Source organism: Atractosteus spatula, chromosome 2 (genome assembly GCF_055471065.1).
Source record: "Atractosteus spatula isolate fAtrSpa1 chromosome 2, fAtrSpa1.hap1, whole genome shotgun sequence".
NCBI lineage: Eukaryota > Metazoa > Chordata > Actinopteri > Semionotiformes > Lepisosteidae > Atractosteus > Atractosteus spatula.
The window spans coordinates 37149660-37174350 of record NC_142707.1 but is presented as its reverse complement, the minus strand read 5'-3'; the positions used below and the strand labels follow the sequence as shown (position 1 = coordinate 37174350).

At 33.3% G+C, this 24691-nt stretch overlaps 1 protein-coding gene across 1 annotated transcript in view; it reads right to left on the bottom strand.

Moving 5' to 3' along the window:
- The window catches only part of sntg2 (syntrophin, gamma 2), a 375695-nt gene that overhangs the window by 8134 nt on the left and 342870 nt on the right, over positions 1-24691 (bottom strand). Inside the window, exons 13-14 of the mRNA XM_088904645.1 lie at positions 23500-23571; positions 14580-14789 (exon numbers count right to left, since the gene is read on the bottom strand). Coding sequence (XP_088760771.1) covers positions 14580-14789; positions 23500-23571 — 282 coding nt within the window. The remainder of the gene's footprint in view (positions 1-14579; positions 14790-23499; positions 23572-24691) is intronic.

Here is a 24691-nt window from a genome sequence, read left to right as displayed (position 1 = left end):
ATTGACTTACAGTATTAGTTCAATTGGTAATACAAAGTAATTTCTCACCTTTCTAGATAATCTAACAGAGCATTTGTCACGTGTCACAGAGGTACTGTAAAAGTTGATCTTCAATGGTGAAGTGGACCGTTTTCTACAGTATATACAATATAAATCTCTGTGGGATGAAAGATGCAATATTCATATGTCTAAGGAATTCTTATTAGATGCATATATTTGTTCTTAGCTGTTTGAAACATCAGTAAAGTACTGCTGTTGTATAATAGAAATGTTTAATTTTTAAGGTTCCACCTGTTCTGCACTAAAAATAGGCTTATTTGATCTGATACAAAAAAGCAATCCTGATTCAAAAACTTTTTGGTCCAAATTACTGTATGTAACTACAGTATTTATTCAGTATTCAGTATTTACCCTGGTGGGAACTGTGTCTTTCCTGCTCTGTATGTGGGGCACACCTCACCTTGTTTGACTCTCCATGACTATAATTTCTTATGCAAGATGTTGTCAAATTTCACTTTGGTGGCTAATTTTTAATGCACATCTGCCAACCATTAAATGACTGTTGAGTAAACCATCAAAAGGGATTCTATTTTACTGCATATTGTATGAACCAGAGAAATAATCTGGCAGTTAATTAGCAGTATTTGTATTTTTTTGTATTGTAAGGATACATGCATATTTATATAATGGTGTTTTTTAATGGAATATGCATTTACTAAGGACATTATTATGTAGGCTACTAAAGAAAAACATAGTTAAGTACAAAAAAGATTATCCTAATCTATACTGTAATTGGTTGAATTGTTTGTGAAAGTATTATTAGGTATGGAGGGTTCACACACTGGCCAGTAGGTGGCAGTCTTTCCCCTGAAAAGTGTAACTTGTTGAACAGGTTTGTGATCACTGAAAAAGAGTTGTTGTGTCATTAATTCTTTATCAATTGGTTGTACTATAATTATTTAATGAAATAAAGTCAACATTAAATTCAATTTGTCCATAGGACCCTAGGAAAGTTTTTCAAAATCTTGATTCGTTGGTTCTCCTAAGGATTTTGCTCTGACCATGATTTTTATTGGGTTAGATGTTTATTTGATTTGAACTGTTTTCTGCATTCAGTTCTTAGTTTCAGAAATAATCTCTTTTAAATTTATTAATTCCATGAAGTGTAGCAACCCTATGTCCATATGTCTATTTCAAAGTGTTTAAAACTAAGTGGTCCTCCATAGTTGTCTCAGCACTTAATTGGTTATGAATTAATGATGTATAGAAACAGGCCACCAAGTCAAATACTTTCAAAGTAAGCCTTATTTGTGATGTACAGTATAGTGTCATTGGTTAAATCCACCTGATCATTTACAACAAAAAATGGAGCTCTGAAAGCTAGCATCTAGAGCAGGTTTCACGCAAATTTTAACCCTTCCTTACTATTTAAGAGCCCAAACTTTGGTCTGCAGTTAAATTTTTGGTAAGCTTAATTAAGTAAGTACTGATCTGGAATGAAACCCTGAAAACATGGGGTTACTCCCAGGGAAACACTTCCCCAGGAATTTGGGATACTCCTCACCCCCTGTTTTCCTGTCTTTTGCTCATTGATTGTGTGCTCCTTATGAAATTTAGACTAAACCAGGTCTGCTTGACATAGGACCCCTCAAATTCACTGCACTTCCAAGTTTTGCTACTATATGAGCTCTTTAATTATTGAAGTGGTGTTCAGCAGGATCAATATATTGTATAGTTAATTAATCATGTTTTCCTGATTGATTGATGATGATCAATTATTTGCTGACACTTGACAGTATTAAGAAACAAATTGAAATGAGTGTCTTGTTAATGGTAATTATTTGCTTGCATAGGAGCAGCTCGAATCCTTCAGTAGAGTCGCAGTATGCTGATATGACCATATTTGTCATGGTGTGGACAAAGTACATCTATTTTTGTGAAAGGCAGGAAGACCACAAATGTATATTTTGCAATTCTGAACAACAGCATACTGCAAGCTTGAATGCCATTGCCATACTACCAGCTATGGTGTCATTTGGTAAATTCCATTTGAGGGCAGTTGAAAGTTTTACTGGGATTCCTTTCTAATGTATTTACTGTATCAGTGTAATTATATCAATGCAACTAGGAACATAAGAAATGGCTCAAGTGGAGGTTTTTGTGGTCCACCATACCTGTTTAAAAGGTTTGCAGCTAGAGTATGTGAATCTAACACTTGTCTAGTCACTTCCTGAAGGAGCCCAATGTTTGGATTTCAACTACCTGGTTAGGAAGTCCATTCAACATACTTTATGTGTACACAGATTGTATTGAAAAGTCTTCAGTTCTCCTTAATTAATTTCTTTTTAGTTTCCAGTTCTCTCTTGCTTTTTTACTGTTCAGAATATTAAGTAATCTCCTGGGGGGACACTAATACCCCTTACATTTGACTGTACTGTACAGTACAATGTATGCTTGATTAAATTCCCTCCTTTAATTTGTTTGTATGTGTCAAACCCCTGAAAGAAGGAAATATTTTTTCTTTTAACTCATACTGATGCTATAATATTCTTTTTGTGGTATGATTGGTGTTCTTTTGTTAGCTCTGTAACCATCTGTTTATCATTCATTGTTTTCAAGCTCCACTTCATTACTTCATTGTCTGCTTTTCTAAAATTGTAAACCCTAATTTTTGAATTTTCAGCATATAAAGTAAAATCTGCCTAATTTATATTTAAAGTGCACATGAAATGATACCATATGATCATCACAATTCTCCACTTATTCTATCTTGTATAATACAGATGCAGCCATTCAAAGTGCGCGACACAGACACGTACCGGAGGTAATCGGCTACGGCCTCGTGCATCGTGACACGCGTTGACGCAAAATACCGCGGTACGTGATTGGTTGACCGACAGGGGCACTCGTGGTGCGTTGGTCGGTCGTAGAAAGATTTAAATGTCTTTACTGTGCCCGTTTTAGTATTGAATATTTATATGGAATTTTACCACTGAAGGGAAATCTTAGTAGCTGAGCATAAAAAGAATAGGAGCATACTGTAACACGTGTGAAGGCCATAAACGATATTAATTTTGGAACATAAACATACAGTATATGGCTGGTCTTGGTACTTTAAAGAAAGCATACACACCAGTATTCCATTTCTCCCTAAACATTTTAAGCATCGAAGTCTTTAACTAACGTGATACCAGAGTCAAAAAGCATACTTTTAGAATTTGATTAAAAGGGAATATAATATGGAATCGCGTATCTAAAGAAATTAATAACGATATAATTATATTCATGTACCGCAACACAAGAATTGTACACGCTGTACGATGTCTGTTGATAATGTTTTGTAGGGCTTTTTCAGCACTCCTCATGTGACCTTGCCGGTGGCGCTGTGGGTTAGGTTCCAGACTCCCACATCACACACTGGGTGTTTGAATCCAGCTGGAGCCATGACTTTTTTTTAACAAACATTTCTTTGAAAAAATAAAACGTTTCCCTGGCTCAGAGATTAAATAAAACTTCACTCTCACCAAACAAATTTATATTTCTAAATATCACAACATGATCGAATTTAAGTCATTTTAATAACAATGGATAGTCACCTATGCGTTACAATATAAACATTTATATTGATTTAAATCGCGTTTTGATTTAAATCGCAAACGTGTGTTTAAATATATGTGTTTTTTGATTCACAATCAGACAAATGCAACATAAATTGATATCTTTTAAGTATCTTCTAATCTTCTAAGTATCTTAATAAACTTTCAGCATAGCTTTCTCCCCGTTTAGATTTATTTTTCTTGGGATCTTGGGATCAAACGTGGAAAGATTAGATTGTAATCGTTTTTATTTTTTAAATACATTTTAGAAAAGTGTAATCTATACTAAAAAGCTGTACACCACCTGCTATAAAGATACATATTGTAATACTTTCGGGTTCGGATAGGACGGACACAAGAACTCAGAACTCAGACTTGCGGAGTTAAAGCAAGTTAAAATTAAAGCGCCTTGAATTGAATTGAATTGAGAGAGAGAGCACAGCCAAGACAGACAGGCAAATAACATACACTCCACAGACATTCACAACAGCGACATATCATAAAACGTTTGCACATATTGTTAAATTATTACTTGTTTTTCAGGAAGTTAAAAAAACACTTGAATTACTTATCCAGTCTCTCGAAATAAAATTATTTTTCAAGCAATGCAACTAACGTCGGGCAACGTGTTTTTTTTTAATCCAACATTGACAGCCACATCTTAAATCTTGTCAGTCAGCTCTTTTTTCTCTATTTGAATTGTGGCGATTCAAACAACTTGGGATAACAAGTGGTCTCAAAGTCACCGAGCTCACAGATGCTGAAAGTTTATTAAGATACTTAGAAGACAAAGATATCAATTTATAATGCATTTGTCTTATTGTGAATCAAAAAACACATATTTTTAAACATGCGTTTGCGATTTAAATCAAAAAGCGATTTAAATCAATATAAATGTTAATATTGTAACGCATAGGTGACTATTCATTGTTATTAAAATGACTTAAGTTCGATCATGTTGTGATATTTAGAAATATAAATTTGTTTGGTGCGAGTGAAGTTTTATTTAATCTCTGACCCAGGGAAACGTTTTATTTTTTCAAAGAAATGTTTGTTAAAAAAAAAAAGTCATGACTCCAGCTGGATTCAAACACCCAGCGTGTGATGTGGGAGTCAGAAACCTAACCCACAGCGCCACCGGCAAGGTCACATGAGGAGTGTTGAAAAAGCCCTACAAAACATTATCAACAGACATCGTACAGCGTGCACAATTCTTGTGTTGCGGTACATGAATATAATTATATCATTATTAATTTCTTTAGATTCGCGATTCAATATTATATTCCCTTTTAATCAAATTCTAAAAGTATGCTTTTTGACTCCGGTATCACGTTAGTTAAAGACTTCGATGCTTGAAATGTTTAGGGAGAAATGGAATAGTGGTGTGTATGCTTTCTTTAAAGTACCGAGACCAGCCATATACTGTATGTTTATGTTCCAAAATTAATATCGTTTATGGCCTTCACACGCGTTACAGTATGCTCCTATTCTTTTTATGCTCAGCTACTAAGATTTCCCTTCAGTGGTAAAATTCCATATAAATATTCAATACTTAAACGGGCACAGTAAAGACATTAAATATACATATACATACTGTATACAGTACAGTTTGCATATAGTAATATGTTTATGTTCCTAAATCAATCTCTTTTATGAGCATGTGAAAGGCATGGTGAATCGGAGATTCTCAAAAATTACTGTACTTTGCATGATTGGAAACAAATGCGTGATTGCGAAATGCTGTGGTGTTACTTTTACAAAGACGGTCAATGAAAAAAAAAATGTGGACCAGGGCAATACTTTGAGTTTACAGCTTGTCCAAGGTCATTCATTATTAATACTATTAGTAATATCTTCATTAAAGACTTTGATGGCGACAGCTCAAACATGAGAGGTTGAGCTTTATTAGCTCCACCTTGCGGAAATTCCGGATACTATTATTTTCTTTGCGGTACTATACAAGAATTTACAGTAACTCGCAGTAGACTGCGTAAAGCGCACCGCAAAATAATGCGGTATCACCCGCTTATTTTGAATGGCTGCATCTGTATCTTTATACTGTTAGCTAGGTTACTTCTAGAAAATCTCTCCTAGTACTGTACCATTACTCTAGGTATCATTACAAGTTGGTTTAAGAAACAATCATTGAGCATTTTAATCAGTTTCAGCTTCTGTACTCTCCACAGCAATATCCCAATTTTTAAGTGTGAATTAAACTCATTACCTCATATCTACATACAGGTATCTTTCTTATCTTATTACAGTATATAGCAAACATTCTTTATCCATCTCTGAATCAGGTGGTCTGTAGTACACAGCTATCATTATGCCTTTAGAATTTGTGTTTTCTATTTTAACCCATATGGATTCATGTTCACTGGCAGTTTTCTGGCTTGCATATTCTTGTTATACTAAGCATCAAAGTAAACATATTGCTCTATTGATCCATGTGTATCAAGGCTTAGGGGCACTGAGCATGTTATAGAAGTGATGACTTTCTAATAAAACCTACACAGTGCAGAATTCTATCAAAGTGAAAGACCCATCTTTTGGTTTAGTGGAATTTGTCCCTGTAAGGAGTGAAACTGTGTATGTTTTGAGCCCACCTTTGATGGTGATTAAATCGCAACAGGGGCAGAACTGAACTGAGCCCATTAAACAAAGTTAATAAGGCTAGGCTATAAATTGCAGTAGTGAAAACTAATTGTATTTGTGAAAATACATGTACAGTAAATGAATGGGAAGCTTATGAAATATTCACAAGATATATTATTTTTTTAGTTATGCCTGGGAACATATGGGTAATAATCATTTGGTAATTTACTGTAAAAACTTAGACAGCTTGAGTGAACAGGGGAATGGACCCTGTAGGAACCAAAAGATTGAGATTCTAAGCCTACACAACAAGACTAAATTCTTAATCAAAGTCCAGGAACAGGCCAGAATCAGGAACCAAGAATCAATCCAAAGTGAAATAAAACCCAAGAAGCATGGGCAAGGGAACTACAGGTAATCAGGAGAAAATAAGAAAAAAAAAGACCAAGAAGATGAACAAGGACCGGAAAAAAAGAAGCAAAATAAGAAGCAGGATACAAGTCCAGGAAAAAACAGGTAAGTGATGTCCACAGCCTTACCAGAGGTATATGAGACTGAGCACTGAAGGGAAAGAGAGCACAGCCTATATAGAGCTAAGGAAGAGGAGCCCTACAGTAAGTATACTGGGCAGTCTGTGATTGGACAGGACTTAATACAGTCATCTGTGTGGTGTGCATCTCTGCTGCGCAGACGGGGCCAGCAGCCAGTGCTAGAGGTGTCCTCTGGTGGCAAGGAGGTGGAACTGTAACTTTTACAGTAAGAATTGTTCCTAATATTTTTGTGAGCAAGAATGCTAAATAGAAGAAATTGTACTGGACACCATTGTACTGAACTGTAACATTTAAAAAAAATGTGTGTTTAAAAACATACAGTAATTAAATGTTTAGTATTGAAAAGATTAGCATATTCGTTTGATAAATGTAGCATTTGCTTCACAAGACAATTTATTCCTTGAGTTAACATATTGTATGATAACATTATGTTACTCAAGCTTTCAACAATATACCACACAGCAGTCATAGTATACAGTAAGTTACAAAAGATTTGTTTTGAATCTAACAAATCTAACTCTGCCAACATAATAAAATTCCATGTTAGAAACTGGGAGGGTTACATGCTGTTCAATGTGCATAACGATAAAAACAACTTGGCTTATCTAGAGGCAGGTCTGCAATCTAGGATACATATGAAAGACTGTATATATGACTGTGGACGATTTGATACAATATTCCTCAAGCTATCTTAACAGTAATAGAATGTATTCCTTTGAGAATTACAACAGCCAATAAGTCCACAGGTGAGCCTAAACCTTGGTAAATGCTTACGTTTATCTCAAGTCCAGATACTTTCGACAATATAGTCGGTGTGCATTTATATGTAAACATACACACAAAGATAGATGTTTTCTTCTTGTTATATTTTCATTACTTTGACTGTATTATGAATATACTGTACATTTCTAACTACAGTGTTTGCAAAGTAAGAACATGCTAATACATTTAATCAATGATAAACATCTAACTGCATAAAATTCCAATAATTTGTCTTCCGGTATCCATCAGTTATGTTTATTTTTTATCCAGCTATCCTTTTTTCTGAGCTTTCCTGAATTCAATTTTCAGTACATCCTCTCATCTAAGACAACAGGAGGCATTGGTAATTGGTGAAACATAGAAGAGAGCTCTTCACTCACCCTTATAATTTAAAGTATCTCTAACATGGAGAGGTTTTCCCTGTGGGAATCTCTCAAGTTTATATTTTTAAGGAAGAAATGTTCCATCATTCTCTGTTCCCAGCCAAGTATTTTATTTAAACCTATCTCATCAAAAAGCACATCACACCAAGAATAACCTATAGTAAACTCTCAAAGCAAATTTAGCATTTTTTTTTCTATTTAGAAGTTTCTACTCATTGAAGCATGAAATGAAAACATATACATTTAAAAATATATTGGAATATATTATATTTCATACATCAAAAGGTTTTCCCAATGGAAATTTCATGTCTATATTTTTAAGAAAGAAATGTTACATCATTTAAATTTCCAAGTGAAGTTAAAAAACTAGCAAAACAAGTTAAGAGCATTTTGCTTTTTTTTTTGCATCATTTGGTCTTTGGACCAGTCCTTCACAGTACCCTTGCTCTCAATGTAAGTCATTGATGGACTGTATGCTCAACTGGCACTATACAATGGGGATTTATTTGCAATGTTAATGCTTTATTTCTTTTTACTTCAATTTTCCCATTTTGATACTTTATCATAATATTCCCTCTAGCCTTTTCAAATATGATAATCACACACACTCTACAAACTACTGCTTTAAATTAATAAAAAGGCTTTGTGAAGAATGTTCCTTGTGTATTTTTACTGTATACTGTATGTATTTACTTTGTCAGTGCCTATGAAAATATTCACTCTCTTTGACCTGCACTGGACTGGCGTTCCATCCATGGTGTATCTTGCCTTGTGCCCTTTGCTTGCTGGGATAGGTTCTGGCTTCCCTGTGACCCTGCATTGGATAATGTGCTTAACACATTTTTCGTTTATATTTTGTTCATTCTGAAGATGAAACTCAATAAAATGAAGTTCAATTTGAGTTTTCTAGAAAATAATTTAATATTTAATACAAGGGCAGTTTATATGCTTTGCCAATATGTTCTTTTTCTTTGCCTTTGAAAACTGTTGGAAAAAGTTCATTTTATTCTATTTGACAAATTGAACATTGAAATTAGACATAATTTAATACCAATATAAAGCTTTTTCCTACATTTAGCAACCATTGTGTGACAAAAGCATCCTGTTTAAATAAGTTTATCAATGCATTTTCTGCCAGATAATTTCTAACTGCTTTAATGTGTGCCCTAAGAAAATGTTTCTTTGTATGAAATTTAAAATTATTTCTGATTCATTCAAATTAAATCGTAAACTGAATAAAAATATATTGTATAAATTAACAAAATGATCTACAATAAAAGAAGTCACACAAAGTACAATGAATGTTGTAAGAAAAGAAATAGGAATTGCAAATAAAAAAGGCATGTTTCAGCAGCTAGGCTCAATTCAGACATACCTGTACAGTATATTCATTCAATGAAGACATCGGTCAAAGAATTCAATCAGAATTAGTACCTCATCTCAGGGAGTCCAACATTCAAACTCCTCTGGATTATTGAGTTAGGAAACTCAAAACCAAACTTCAATTAATTACATTTGAAATTGTGGATATTTATTTCATCACAAACAAAGACCAGATGTTGTTTGATATGATTTTGTCAACATATTCTAATGTGTTTCTCAGAGCACTCACTAAATACATTTTACTCCAGCCTGCCTTTGAGTGTTCTCGTTGGTACTTTCCTGAAGGAGTCCTAAAGGTCAAATATTTATGGGTACAGTGTTTTTTGATGCAACAAGTGCTGTTACTGTTCAAAGTACTGGATCAATCCTATATTTGTCATGTGAACCCTTATTTTTAGGTTTAAATCCTTTTTTAAGGCAGCACCATAATGTTATTTTGAACTTTTATCAACTCATATTTCAGAAGGCAATGTTGAGCATACAACTGAGAATTACTTGAGGCTTGGAGTTCAATAATTATTTTCTTATATCCTAAATTATATCTAAAAAAACTCCAAAACATTCTATACAACAAAAATGTCCTGCTTTTCCATGTACATGGTCCAGTTTATTGAATTGTCTTTTTTTTTCTAGGCTTGCATGTGGCACCAGTAGAATTTAAGATAAAACTTACATTTTACTTGTTGCAGATCAATCCCAGCTCAGGGCAGACATGATATCTCCAATATAAAAAAGGACAATAAATTCATTTCTACAGCTGTATAAGCACAGTCCCATAATGAGCAGAAGACATACTGTAAGATGTAGTGTTACCAGAGCCACTCTTTATAGGTAGGTAACAACCTAGCCACACTGAACCTACTTGGCTGCCAATCTGGTCTTTATTGAAGAAAAAATTGAAAATTATATGTTTTAATATGTGATTGTTTAAGTCAGGTCTCCTCATGCACTGAAGTGAAAATTAGATACTGTACCTCAGGAGTTCTTCAGCAGTGTAGGTTTCCAAACTTTTAGTCAATTGATAATCAATTGAACATTTTCCACTTACTGTGTGTTTTTATAGAGGGGAACTCCTTATTTATAGATCTTATCTGTGTCTGGAAATTACAGGATCAATTTAAAATATGAAATATATACACCATTTTACAAAAAGAGTTATGCTTTGTTCTCTGTCTTGGACCTGTAATGATTTAGATCTGGCTTGACAGACCCATGCTTTTACATTACTTTTTATATCTTTGCATAAACGTTTTTTTTTTACTGAAGCCAAAAGGGCTTTTTGAAGTTGTTGTGTTTTATTATTGAAGTACATTTTTAGGACTAAATAAGATTAAAAAATACATTTATGCTTCAACGTCTAATACCTTAAAGTATACAATACTGAGCATTTTATAAACATTTTTTTAAAACATAACATTTTTATTTATATACAGTATAGTGCCAATGAATCATTTTATTTACCATTTATAATTGAGGGATTTCAGCACATCTAACATATTTTCATATCAGTTGTGGCCTATGTTATTTTTAAAAATAATTTAAATGTGGCTGATTTCTCTGCTCGAAAGCTATAGTTCAAAGATCGCCGTCTGATGTTACTTCTGATGCATACTCTGCGTTTCATCTGTACTGTAAATTACTGTAATTATAGTTCTGTAAAGCCAGTACTATAATGTTTTTAAACACAGACTCAGCATATTTATGTATGCACATTCATACACATATATTGGCTGTCAATTTTAAACCTTTAGCTCGTTTACACAAACAGTTTTGTAGATAAACTGTATTTTTAAAAAAACAAATAAAAATATACATTTTACTAATATTTAATTTTATTAGACCTTTCCCACCTCGGATTCTGCATTTGTCTCTGCTTCCATTTAAACTTGACATTTTTGATAGCCAAGTCTCATACCTGTGATTGAAAAACTGGCCTGAATTTCAGGAAATTGTTTTCTAGGAATGTAACCTGGATCATTCCTTCCAATATTGTTTTATTATACAGTACTTTGTTCGATTCTCCTACTGCTTCTGGTTTACTCACCATTTTTATATTTAAAACTTTCCCTCAGTATTATCAAAAAAATTATCCTTCAGAATGTTTGATGCTAATAAATATTATTCTGCACAAAACACATAGGGGAAAAAAAGAATTCGGGAGACCTTCATCTAAAAATTGTTTTCCACATCTTGTATTTTTTTAACCACAGGTTTTATTGAAATTTTACATAGTGATTTTAATGATCACAGATAGATATTTGATGTAATACTACTGTATATTTATGTAATAAGAGTAATAAAGACCTTTGTCTTATTACTGTATGTGATAGAGTCCTTTATTATTTAGAAAAATGGATTCTTGAATTGAAATGAAAACTGACATATTTGATTTAGCTGTTGCCAAAGAGCAACAGCCATAGTTGTAGAACTTAATTTGTTGCCCTTTATTATATTGAAGATATCATGTCTGCCCTGAGCTGGGATTGAACCGCAACAAGCAAAATTTAAGCTTTAGCTTAAATTCTACTTGTGCCACATGCAAGCCTAGAAACAAAACAAAAAAAAAAACAAGTGAAAATCTGGAGAATTAACACTCTAGTTTACAAAAAGCCTGGTGCAGAGAGTGGGGGTGGGGTTTGTCTGGTACTTTGTTTCTAGAACAAACGTGACATGATGCACATGCACTTTAATGAAAGGGCCACTGAAGTATTTGAAACCATACCATAACCAACTACTATAGAGTAGTTGTCAAGTATTAAAATGGCAGAGGATTCTAGTAGGATCAGAAAACACAAAAAAAAATCTTAAAATATACACCATGTCCATTCTTAAATACTCATGCCTGAAACTTAGAAGTAAGGAAGAAAATGCAAGAAACATAGGATACTACATCAACATGAAACTATGACATTATACGAGTATGTGAAATATGGCTAGGAGTGGATGACAATGAAGATGATACAGTGTGCATTTTTGCAATGGAAGAGGTGCTAATTGTGGGACCATATATCAACAACAGCAGGCAAGACAGCAAACTAGAGCTAGATCAGTTTTAATCCATCTATACAGTACTGGTTAAATGAGGTAAAAGTATGTAGAAAGTGTAATGTTACTGTATATTACTAGAAGATCCCAACATTCCAAACATAAATTGAGATATGGGGGATGAGACAAACAGCACACCATTCATTCGATAACAGTGTAAAGTGAGAGGTACATGGCAAGCTGGATGAGCCCACCAGCCCTGATGCCATTTCTGAAATTCTACATCTCGGCTCGGGGAATCCCAATCATACCAACCATATGACAGTCTAAATACAAGCACGTGACTTCTAAACTACAGAGATTAACCAGTGTGGTTTTACGACTGGAATGGGTTCAAGCAACAGAGATAAAAATACATTTGTTGGTGTAAAAAATAAACTTAAGACATATATTTATTTAATATATTTAACAATATTTTATTAAAGATTTTAGGCATTAAACATTGCTTCTCAGTATGAGTGCTGTATATTACCTTTTGTAAACTTCCTCAACAGCTTTTTCTTTTAGATAAACCTTGAACTCCCTAGTCTTAGTTTATTCTTTTATGAAGTACAGGGTTATACAGTATTTAATAGAAAACACTGCCTTCTTGAACTGATTTTTGATTATAATGGAGATGGTGACGACCCCAATTCCCCTTTGGAATCTGGCTTCATATGTCCTTTTCACATTGACAAAGCCCTTCTTCTTTAACTGCTGCGACTATAGTCTATGTTTATACATTGCAGTTCATTTGACTTCCTCCTTTTTCTCAAGGAAAAGCAGAAGATATACAACCTTTGTGCACTACACTTGCTCTTTCCATGAACCCAGAAAGGTTCCAAGAAAAAAGGCTGAAAAGATTCTACAAATTTCCACAGCAGGGAGTCTTCCATCAGAACACTCTTTCTGTTCAGAGCTTTTGTTCTGCACAGGCTTTTTGACAGCTCCATAAGGATGTCGATTTCTGAACATGGTGTTCTGAATAAATTTAATTAAGCACGTCTTTTTGTTTAAAAAAAGAAAGCTAAAACTTATTGTAGCCCTTCTTTATATGCCTGTTTTTAAAGCATTTATGAGTAAAGAGGTCATTCAAAATTAGTGTGCCAGAAGCCAAAGGGTACTCTGCATGAATACTTTTTTTTAGTTTTGTCCTAAGAAGGTATTCAAAATAAATTCCCTGCCTGCAAAAGCCAAGAAAAGCAATTAAGTATTTTTTCAGGTTTCTCCACATTTTCAATTATCACCTGGAATGTTCCATATTTCTTGTGGAATATGCAGTGTATATCTCTAACCCTCAATCTATACATCATACAGTACATACTGTAAATGTTCACAATGATAAATGTATCATTTTTCAATGAACTAATATAAAAAATACTAATAGAAATCAATTATCTTTTTTTCTATAAAACTTTTATTATGAACAATTTACATAAAAACTATCATAAAATTAAAGTTCTGTTGATTCTATGGATTGATATTGAATTTATTCCTTTGAAGATGTGGATTATAAGTACATAACAGGTGCAAAACCTCTAGTACTCTCCCCCACACAATGTCACATTAAAATTTGCATGATAGTAAGTCAAAGCAGGCAGACTGATAAAAAAAAACTATAGACTGTAATGCATGAATGCCAACCCAGAAACAAGCTCTATTTCCCTCTTGGCTCCACTTTTGGTGTTGCTGAATAGCCCTATTACTGATTCATTTGCTATTCTACATATTTTACAGAAATGAGAACAACATTTTTTATCTTCTATTCCCTTTGTAGGGAGATTAGTATTACAGAAGTACCATTATTTTTGTAACACTAATATAAAAACAAAACCTTAGATTTTTTTTACTACAGAATATTAATATAAATATATGCTGTATATATAAAAAACAACAAAAGGTATTTTATTTTAACAAGGCCTTTCAACAGCCTTTGCTTTTGGAATAAGTTTTGAAATTTATGAGAACGGTACCTTTTTTACCCCATAGTAAAACATTCTAAATTGAAGCATTGCTCAGGCAGTTCAGGAGTAAATCCATAAATCATTTGAGCAAATAAAGGTTTCTTTTTTTAAAAGTGTCTGGGGCCCTGTTTACATTAGTATAAGCACGTTTGACAACTAAGTTCAAAACCAGTTTACCTAAACCCTAACCCAAATCAACTGTGGAATATTAACATGGTAATGAATCACTAATGGTCAAGGTTTAAGTGTTTAAACTGTCAGTAATATTTGTTACTAAGCAGACTGCATTCATAACAATAGTTTATTTTTTGTTAAACTTACCAATGATCTCTGTACTTCCATAAAAATTGCTCTTTGGAATGACTTCTCCCATACTGCCAAATCACTGCCTAGTTCAACACTGAAGTAGTGATTCTTGCCATTTCCAGCCATGACACTGAAGCAGAAAGACTTATCGTCTCGAAGCTCACAGTCCTGATGAAGGCCAAGGTACAGTTTTGCTTGTAACCAGCAATCTTCGGTAATCCACAGCTGAAAAGTTTAATGTACACAGGTTAATGAATTATACTTTTTATTTATTTGTTGTTCTTGTGTAATAGTTTTGGGACTTTTTAATTTTTAGTTTTCCACTCTCTACTTGTGAACAGCAGAATGAGAACTACACATTATAGGGAATCCATCACTACATAGAAATTATGATACAAGCAAACATTCTTAAATGCCATTTAATAGAACACAAATACAATACTTGTTGGAGGCATCGTCCCTATTTTCAGGAAGTTATAGATAATTATTAATGGTCTGTCATAAGTGTTACGTACAGTATGTTTTGTATTTTTGACAGTTCAAATAAAATATGATAGAAACGTCTTCAGGTAAAAAAGTATTTAGTCGTTTTCTTGTTTCCGTGACTGCACTTTAATTTTAAATCGTCATAGCACTACACAATTGTGAGGATGAAAGGTTCAAATGATTAAAAAACTATGATGTCTCAGCATGTTTTAATGACATGATCAATTATTTTTATCCATTAGTTAGATGGCAGTTAATGTCGAAAGGAAATAAGTGCTGAGCCATACTTCATTATAAATGGTATAATGTTAATGTATTTGGGGCAAATACAAACTGTCAGGTGGTACTTTTACCGATTTGGTTATCTAGAGCTGAGGAACCTACAGTAGACTGTGGATCTCATGAATCTGAGATAAGGCTTGGATTTATTCAGTGGCAATAGTTAATTTTATATATTGTATGTACCAGAATTTAATCCTTAGTTTAAATGTACTAGTACAAATATATAAATGTATATTTCATTTTATAATTTATATTTAATATATAAAGTATAATACAAATTTCTTTCTACAATAATCATGATGGTGATGAATAGAAGATACTGGTCTCAGCTAGTAAAAATAACAGTACATGTAATTTCTATAATAATCCCAATCCTAGCTAGGATTGTGCTTTTTTAAACTAACTTGAAAAACTTTATTTAAATGCATTGCAGAATATTTATATTCTAAAATTTACCACCAGTTTTACTCTTTAAAGTGTGAAGGAATGTTTGTATATTTCTTAATAATAGTCTAATATTATATTTCACCAAAAGTGAAAGCAATTTAAAGACCGCAAATGAAGGTTGTCACAGTGCGTGAAAGCAGATGTAATTGATTAGCTAGTTACTGCAGGTTCAGGGCGGAGAGTGAGCGCCACATTCTCTGTTGTCTTGGGATCTCCAGTGGAGACTAGAGGAGTCACAGAGTGAGGCATATTTCCACTGTGTAACAAGATACAACATCATACAGAGTTATACCTCTCTAGAGGATGCTTTATGATCCAAGCAGTTATTACCTCAAAGGGATAAACAACCAAATACCAGCTTTAACAGTCTGAAATACACTTGTAGTGAATGAATCCTCCCAGTGGGCAGTGATTCGTCGAATATACGTATATTCACGGCGAAAATACGGCTATACGTATATTCATTGTCGAATTGCAACCGTAAAATCGACGACATTAATAAACGCATATATAACATCGAAAACACTTCTAACACAGTGCCTGAGGCTTTTTACTGTATATATCGTGTGTGCCGCAACTAGGAGTATACGGCACTCTGCACAGTGTACGAAGTAAGTTATTTTCGCAGTAATTAATTTATTTACACGTGTATAATAAATATAGTAATAAATATCATAAATAAATTAATTACTGTGAAAATAACTTACTTCTATATTATATGTTATAATAGACTCTAAAGTTATCCGTATAATAGACCTCTAACCATATACGTATAATAGACCTCTAAAGTTATCCGTATAATAGACCTCTAACCATATATGTATAATAGTCCTCTAAAGTTATCTGTATAATAGACCTCTAACCATATACGTATAATAGTCCTCTAAAGTTATCCGGAACTCTAACCATATATGTATAATAGTCCTCTAAATGTATCCGTATAATAGAACTCCAACCATTTACGTATAATGAACATCTAATCATAGACGTATAATTGACGTATAACAATAGATGTATATTAGAATTTCATTCTAGACGAATTGCGGACCACATTTAGACGTCTAAGGTATGCATTTAATAGACGTATATTATATGTCTTTTTCCCACTGGGCTAGTACTTATGGTTACTTGAAATAATTTGGTAAAACACATAGTATTTTTATATGATCTGATATGATTAAATATATGCATGGAATTACCTGAAACATAACATGTACGTTAGTTCCTACTTAGCATACATATTAACCTCATGATCAAAAACACAAACTGAACTGAAAAACAAAAATAGCATTTTGGCTTGCATGTACAAATACTAAGGTTGCTGCTGGAAGAGGTGTTAGTGGGGCCAGCAGGAGACATTCAACCTGTGATCTATGTGGGCTCTAATGCCCTAGTATAGTGACGGGGACACTGTACTGTAAAAAGGTGCCATCCATCAAATGAGATGTTAAACTAAGGTCCTGATTCACTCTGGTCATTAAAAATCCCAGGGACTTTTTCGAAAAGAGAAGGGGTGTAATCCCGGCATCCTGGCCTAATAATCCCACCTAATAACCCCCCTCTACAGTATAAATTGTTGTAGTACTTTTAAATCAACATAATAGGGAATATTAACATGGAATGTAAATAAAAATACCTTCTGAATGTCATTATCAATATTTATTTGTTGATCTGAATATTACATTTATCCTAGCTGGTAGTGGTACCGTATTCCACTTTCTTGTAGACATCTGCATCGATTTCAAGAACTCGTTCAGTTGTTATTTTGGAAACATTTTAACATGATCGTTTTAACTATATTTTGCTGTTGTTGTAATGAACAATAAAATACTCAGTTTCTAATGTCGGGCACTGCACTTGAGCAATGCTCTGGTACAGTGGTTAAAAGCTTGTCTACTACTTAGAAAGTCCAAGGTTCAGTTCAGGTTTGAAGCACAAATATTTTTTTAAATAAAAGTTGTACTGTTTTACAAAGCTAAATTACTCAGCTGGGTTTATAAAAAATAGATTTTTTTTATTATAGCTTGTGAAAGCGATGTACTTTTTAAGGTTTATGTCCTGAATAAAATAATCTATTTTTTGTCTTAATGCTGATTTCAGCAACAATAATTAGGAAATTATTCGTTACATTTTGATTACAAAAAATACATTTCATACATACATGTGTATGTGTATTTCATGTGATTCATGTGTGGCACATCAAGCTATAATAAACCATTATAAATTAAATTCTATTATTGGAAAAATATTATCCCTTATCCACGTTAAGTATTCACTGTGCCACCTGGCAGTTTTACAAATTAGTGTAGTCCTGCAACAGAATTAAAAAAAAAGCATTAAAACAGACCATGTACTCCGCATTATACTGCATTCTTCGTTGCGCATTCTGGATGTCTGGATCTGTAGTTAATATGCAAGAATGATTGAACTACAGTATAAGATAATGTTATTCTTATTGTTGTAAGGGTGCTGTTTAAAATGAGATTAAGATGGACCCTATGAGATAAACTGGCGATCTCACACATACAGCGGGAGAGAGAAAAAACGAGGCACAGAGAAAAAGCCAGGCGTACTTTCCAAATCGCGGGATCAAGAATTGTAGTTGAAGTTCAGTCTCGGGTCAGAAAGCCGGAGGATCAATAATATTACAAAAGGCAGGAGTTTCTCGAAAAAAGGCAAGAGACAGGAGCTCCAGTGGTGAAACCAATACTGAGCCTTGTGGTGAACGAAGTGAGCCCTTAAGTATAGTGAGCATGGTGAATAGTGAGAGGTGCAATTGGAAGGTTAGTTCATGCGCTGGCGTTTACGGCAATTGAGAAGAGTAGGTGTCTGATTGTCTGTGGTTGTGGGAATGCGTCGGCATTTGCGGAAAGGATCTGGTGTTGGATTATGTGTGGTTATGACAATTGTGGACCTTTGTGAGAAAGGCTTTTCTAAATATTTCAAAGCAAGAAAAATTCTATTGTACTGTATAACAAAGATTTCTTTTTAATGGAAGTATATTTATTTGAATGTAAAATAAATTGGCTAAATGTTTAAGTTAAACCTTAAAAAAGATTTAAAATATTTTCAAGGTTTTAACAAAACTTTCTTTCACTAAACATCTCGTTTTGCTTTATTAACTACTTTCCCTATCCCTATTCTAGACTTTCTATCAAATTTATTCAAGTAATCCCATAAGTATGGAATTTCAGGCCCTACAGTTGTAGTAATAGAGCTGTTTTTCATTTTTTGGTATGATCTTTCTTACTGAGTACAGTATATAACTACTGGGGAAAACACTTTTTCTTTGCACTTGTTCAAAACATGCTACAAACTGCTCTTTTATGTGTTTAAAATAGTCAAGAAGTACATTTGTGGAAGTTCTTAAAATTTAAATCCAGAGGAGATTAATTCCAAACAAGTGCTTCTGTGTTATTTTGAGTATTCCATTTGAAAGACACTCTGTTTTTCCAACCACAAACATTTGAGATCTGAGAGAAAATCTTTGAGATTAGCCATGTTTTCCATTTGATTAAGCAAATTAATTACTAAGAAATTATTTATAAACACTGTATTTATGAGTACATATAATGTAGAGTTTGAAAAAGTTCCCTGAATGTTTTTAAACTTATAGTAATGTCTGAATAAATAATATCCAAACTACGAATTAGTACATGACTAAAATAGATGTAAAATGAAATACATATTTGTACACCAGGTGTGACATTTATCCTTAAATCATTAAAAGCATTTTGATGGCACCCATTATGCTTGCCTAATTAAGAAGTGTAAAATGTTTTACTCCTAAGAAAAGTAAATCAATTCCTAAAATAAAAATGGGAAAATGTATTTTTCTCCAGAATAGCAACAAATGTTACAAGCATTGCCAAACGTCCACCTTAAATTGTAAAAAGGCATTCATAAAATTCTATCTTTTACACAAGTTTTTATTGTCCTGTTTATAAGGACTTTAAATTCAGTCTTGGAAGAAAAAATAAAATAAAATGGTCCAAGGAATCCATTTTTTATTTAATTTGTAAACTCTGGGAAGTAACTTTGTTTTTTATTTTTTATTTTTTTTGGGGGGGAGGCGGGGGGGGGTAATTATTAGACATATAGCACAATTATATTTTCTTTCTTTTTGTTTTTATGAAATGAAAGCTCTGCTATCTAGAAAGGGTCATTCCAAAATAAATCTACTTAAATTAACAACAAATTTTTGGAACTTAACTCAGATTTCACAGATTTATCTTTGATAACGGATGGCATGTTCTTTCATTTCTAAATTGAGTCAGGGTTTCAGGAACTCCAAAGTCACCAAATGCATTATATTAACTTTAGAAATTTGTGTTGGAAAATGTATTTTGTTTTAAACATTGCACAAACCACACTGTCTTATACTTCCTCAACATTATACTAGACGTACAGTATTCCCAATTTCCAAGGTCTGTCCAATCATCTAAATTTCTGCCAGACCTTCATCCTAAGTCATATAGGCTAGTCTATTGTTGTTAAAGAAATGCATTTCTTTATTTAAATCATAAAGCAGTTTGTTACACAGAAGCATAACACTAGCTATACTGAATTTGGGCAGTGTAGTGGCTTTGTGGCTAAGGATCTGTGCCTGTGGCTGGAAGGTTGCTGGTTTGTATCCCGTGGTCGGCAGAGGAATCCTACTCCGTTGGGCCCCTGAGCAAGGCCCTTAACCCCAACTGCTCCAGGGGCGCTATATAAATCGCTGACCCTGCGCTCTGACCCCAAGCTTATCTCCCTGTCTGTGTGTCTCATGGAGAGCAAGTTGGGGTATATGAAAAAGACAAGTTCCTAATACAAGAAATTGTATATGGCCAATAAAGTGATTTTATCTTATTAGGGGTTAGTATGGCAAAATACATTGCTATTTGAAAAGATAACTACATTTTAGTGACTTTCACAATGGTTCACAATCCATAATGATTTTTTACATATCCCCTCTCAGTTTGAAAAAGTTTCAGTGGAACAGAAGAAAGCAAACAAAAAGTTATAAAAGCCTTCACCTGAGGAGGATGCTGTTGTACTAAGCAGAATTAACTATTTTGTGATATACAATTCTATGATTTATGAATGGATTTTATTTTGATTTTATTTCTAGGAATTTGTAAGTATTTTCTATCTTTACATGTCACAAAGGATTTCAAAGGATTGTGACATACTCTTCACTTTTTTCTAACATACAGTATAATACAGTACAGTATACAATACAGTATACAGTACAACCTGATCAAGCATAATAAACACTTAATTTTGTTTTTTAACAGGATTATTTTTGCCTTTTCCTAGAGGTATTATATTTTGCCAAGCTAAAAACGGCTCTATATTTGATAGATATGTCCAGAGATAATACTGTAGGTGCAACTCACTAAAAAGGGAACTGTCGAATAAAAAAACATAACACAATTTTTCTTACATTTTTTTTACTGTATTAAGCCCAGAACAACCTTCAGATGTATTATAACAATCACACAATGCACAATCAGTACAATGGACAGCTTTTATTTGGTGGCAGGTGAACCTTGCCACCACCTGTACTCTAATAAAAACCCTCCATTAAAAGAAGTGTGTCTTTTGTTCGCTGAGGGTCTATGCAGCAGTAATGCATTAAGCTTCGTTCTTTGATGGGTCTTCATTCAGAAGTTACTTCAACATTTTGTTCACTGTATATGCTTAGTGGAATATTATAGACTTGTATTTTAAAACTTGCTCGTCTCTGAGTTTCTTTTTTTCTCGTGCATGGATTGCTACTTGTATGATCACTTACTATTCTTCGGGACAGCAGGAAGTACTTGGAAGTGAGAATCTTCAAGATCCAATTGGATAAGTACAGTGGTTGGGTTACTTTAAAGGTTCCTACCAAGAATAAACACAGACTGTGTTGTCTTAAATGATTAAAGTAATTCTAATCACTACTACCACAGAAATTCATCTCTTAAGATGGTGGTATTACAGTTATTTTTTTCATTTTGTATTTGAGCTTCTGTTTTAATTATTGACCATATTTATTTTGGGTTTGTGTTATTATTGTTGGTTATCCTTCTGTCTAAACTCAAAGTTTTTTTTAATAAAAAGTACTGTATAACTTTATCTGTTGTTAGCCATACCCTTATTTCAGCTGTAACTCATGCATGGACAAAAGGTGTTAACTTGATTTTTGCTGTACCTGTACATTAAATAGAATTTCAATCTTGTAATCAATCTGTGTCATATACCTTTTTACAGATTCTATAAAAAGACATTACAAATTAGATTGAATTTTACAAAGCAATCAAAATCAGCATTGAAATCATCTTCTCTTGTTTACTATATGAATACACAACGAAAATGCAACACTCAGGTTCTACATCAATATCTAATTTGCCACATATACGGTACTATGTTTTAATTTCATTTTAGTGAGCAGACAAGTCTGGTGATTTTCTTAGAAGAGCTTTCCACTTTTTATAAAGAAAAACTGAACTTTAGTCATGAACGTTAATAAAAACATCAAGTGTTAGGTATTTTGGCATTTGGGTTCTATTGTTAAGAACAATATAAATCAGTTCAGTACGCTGTTGGAAACTGTGGCAAAAGGTGCTAAAGCACATAAAAGATTGATGAAGTTAAAATTTACAGAATTAGTTTAAAGAATTTGTATAAATAGCCATTCAAAAAGACATGATTTCAGTTTACACAAAAACAGTGAAATATTGTATATGACATCGCCACGCTTGAATACTGAAAATCATCTGGTAGTTTGCGATAAGTCTGCAGGCATAAGACTGCAGTGAGGAATGTTACTGATTGTGAGATGCACTGCTTCAACAATCAGCAAACTAGGTCAGAAAAAACAGCAAAATTACTCTGTGTATGCCATGTCCTGGAAGGGGTTCACCACATCATTCTGGTGCCCTCATATCTATCTGATTCATCTGTGTAATAATTTCAGCTTGTAGTGTCCATAGCACAAACCAATCTAGAAAAAATAAACAGACTATGGATATTGCTCACCTTTTGCATGGAACTGACCTTCATTTTCAGAGGCTATTCATACAGTATGTAATAATCCAGCCAATAACTGAGATGTCAGGAGAGAGTGCTGGAGTATTTTTTTCAGTGTTAATTTTGACCATGACAGATTTGATGGAATCTTCTTCTAATGTTCTTTATACTGACTTTTGCATTGTTCAAGCCTCTGTGCGTTACAGAATGATGTGTGACGAATCTCCATGAACACATTAAAGTTTTTGGACAATGTGGTTTGTGGTTTCCAGAAATCAAAGTGAAGGTCTTGTTGCCAGCTTTTACCCCTTGAAATGACTCCAACAGACCATTTGTGGTAAAAGCTCACCAATGCCATCAATGAGAAACAACTACAACTTCTTAGATTTCAGGTGTTGGCTGCTGTTACACAGGAAGAGTATTCAAGATAGTCTATCCATGGGCTTTTTCAGGTATATTTGTGATCACTAACATATGTTTTTTTTAATATTTACAAAGGTTGTACTTGTTTATTGATTTGAGTTCTGTTCACATTTTCTGTTTGCTGTGTAAAACATTTGATTAAATGCATTACACTTGTGCATTGGTATATATTGTATTTCTTTGAATCGGAAATCCAAAATAACTTCTTTTTAAGGTTAAAGCTGAGAAATAATTTTAGTAAGGTCTAGACATTTATAGTTGTGTTGCATATACTGTAGTGCCACTTGCTATTGACACTTACCTTATGTACCTTAAAGAGAACCTCACAGAGGTTATGGATTGTTTCAGCTCGTGGCCAATCTAATGTACTGACCTGAAAAATAAGTAAAAGCACACACAGTATCTTTTAACATCTTTTATAATACAGTGCCTGAAATCTTCAACAACATTTTTTGTCAACACACCGATAAGATAAGACAGATATTAGCCAAGTCAAAATTAATTTAACAATTTTGACTCAGTTAATATCTGAGAAAAAAAAATCTATCAGCATACATGTTTTTGTGATCAAATGTCTACTAGTGTTGTTTAATCATAGTATTTTAAAACTTAACATTGCACAAAAAAACTTTTTTGCATTCAAGAAACTAGCTCTACACATACAGTTCATCTGCATTACTATTTGAAAGAATAAGGCTAAAATAAGGCTTACCTCAGAGTTAACTGGAGAACATGAAAAGGAGTGTGTTGGGACGTTTTTTTTAGTTTAGTTAAAGTATTTGTGTATATTTGTTTTGATATGCTTAACATTTCACTGGTTAATCTGTATATTAATATTAATCCAAATAAAAATAGAAATGTAATGAGACAAAATATAGGGAGTACAGGCTACAAAGTTCCATAATTATAGATTCATTTAAAATTAGCCTTTTGACATAGTGCAAGAAGACATACATCAATACTGCACATCAATAGTTTGAAATCTGCTTTTGCAAAATAAAGGTGCACACTATGCTCTTGTAGGTTAAAACTAACCTTCTGTAAGCACATTTGCAGCAGATTTTACACTTATGGTCCGCTGCGCACATTCACAAAAGGATGGAGTGCATGATCCTGTGCTCATCTCATCTATAATTTCACATTCTCCAAAGAAGCCTGAACAATGTTTCTTCTGCATACAGTCTTTTCCAACCTTCATCACTTAAAAAAGCTTCATGGTATCTTGCTCCTTTATTGTTAATTTATTTTATATGTGCTATTTTAACAGGAATGCAGACAATGTTTAAAAAAGTGATTATTGGCTACAGGATTCAAACACACTTAAAAACACATTTCATTTCGCACTCTCTGTTTTAGATAAACTATCCAGCTCATGGGTTGGGTTGGGTTTAAGAAGTATGCTGTATATAATCTATACATACTGTACAGTAAAGGTTTAAGTTGAAGAGGCATTTGTAACTTATTTGTAATTGTTTTTTGTTATTTGTACAGGT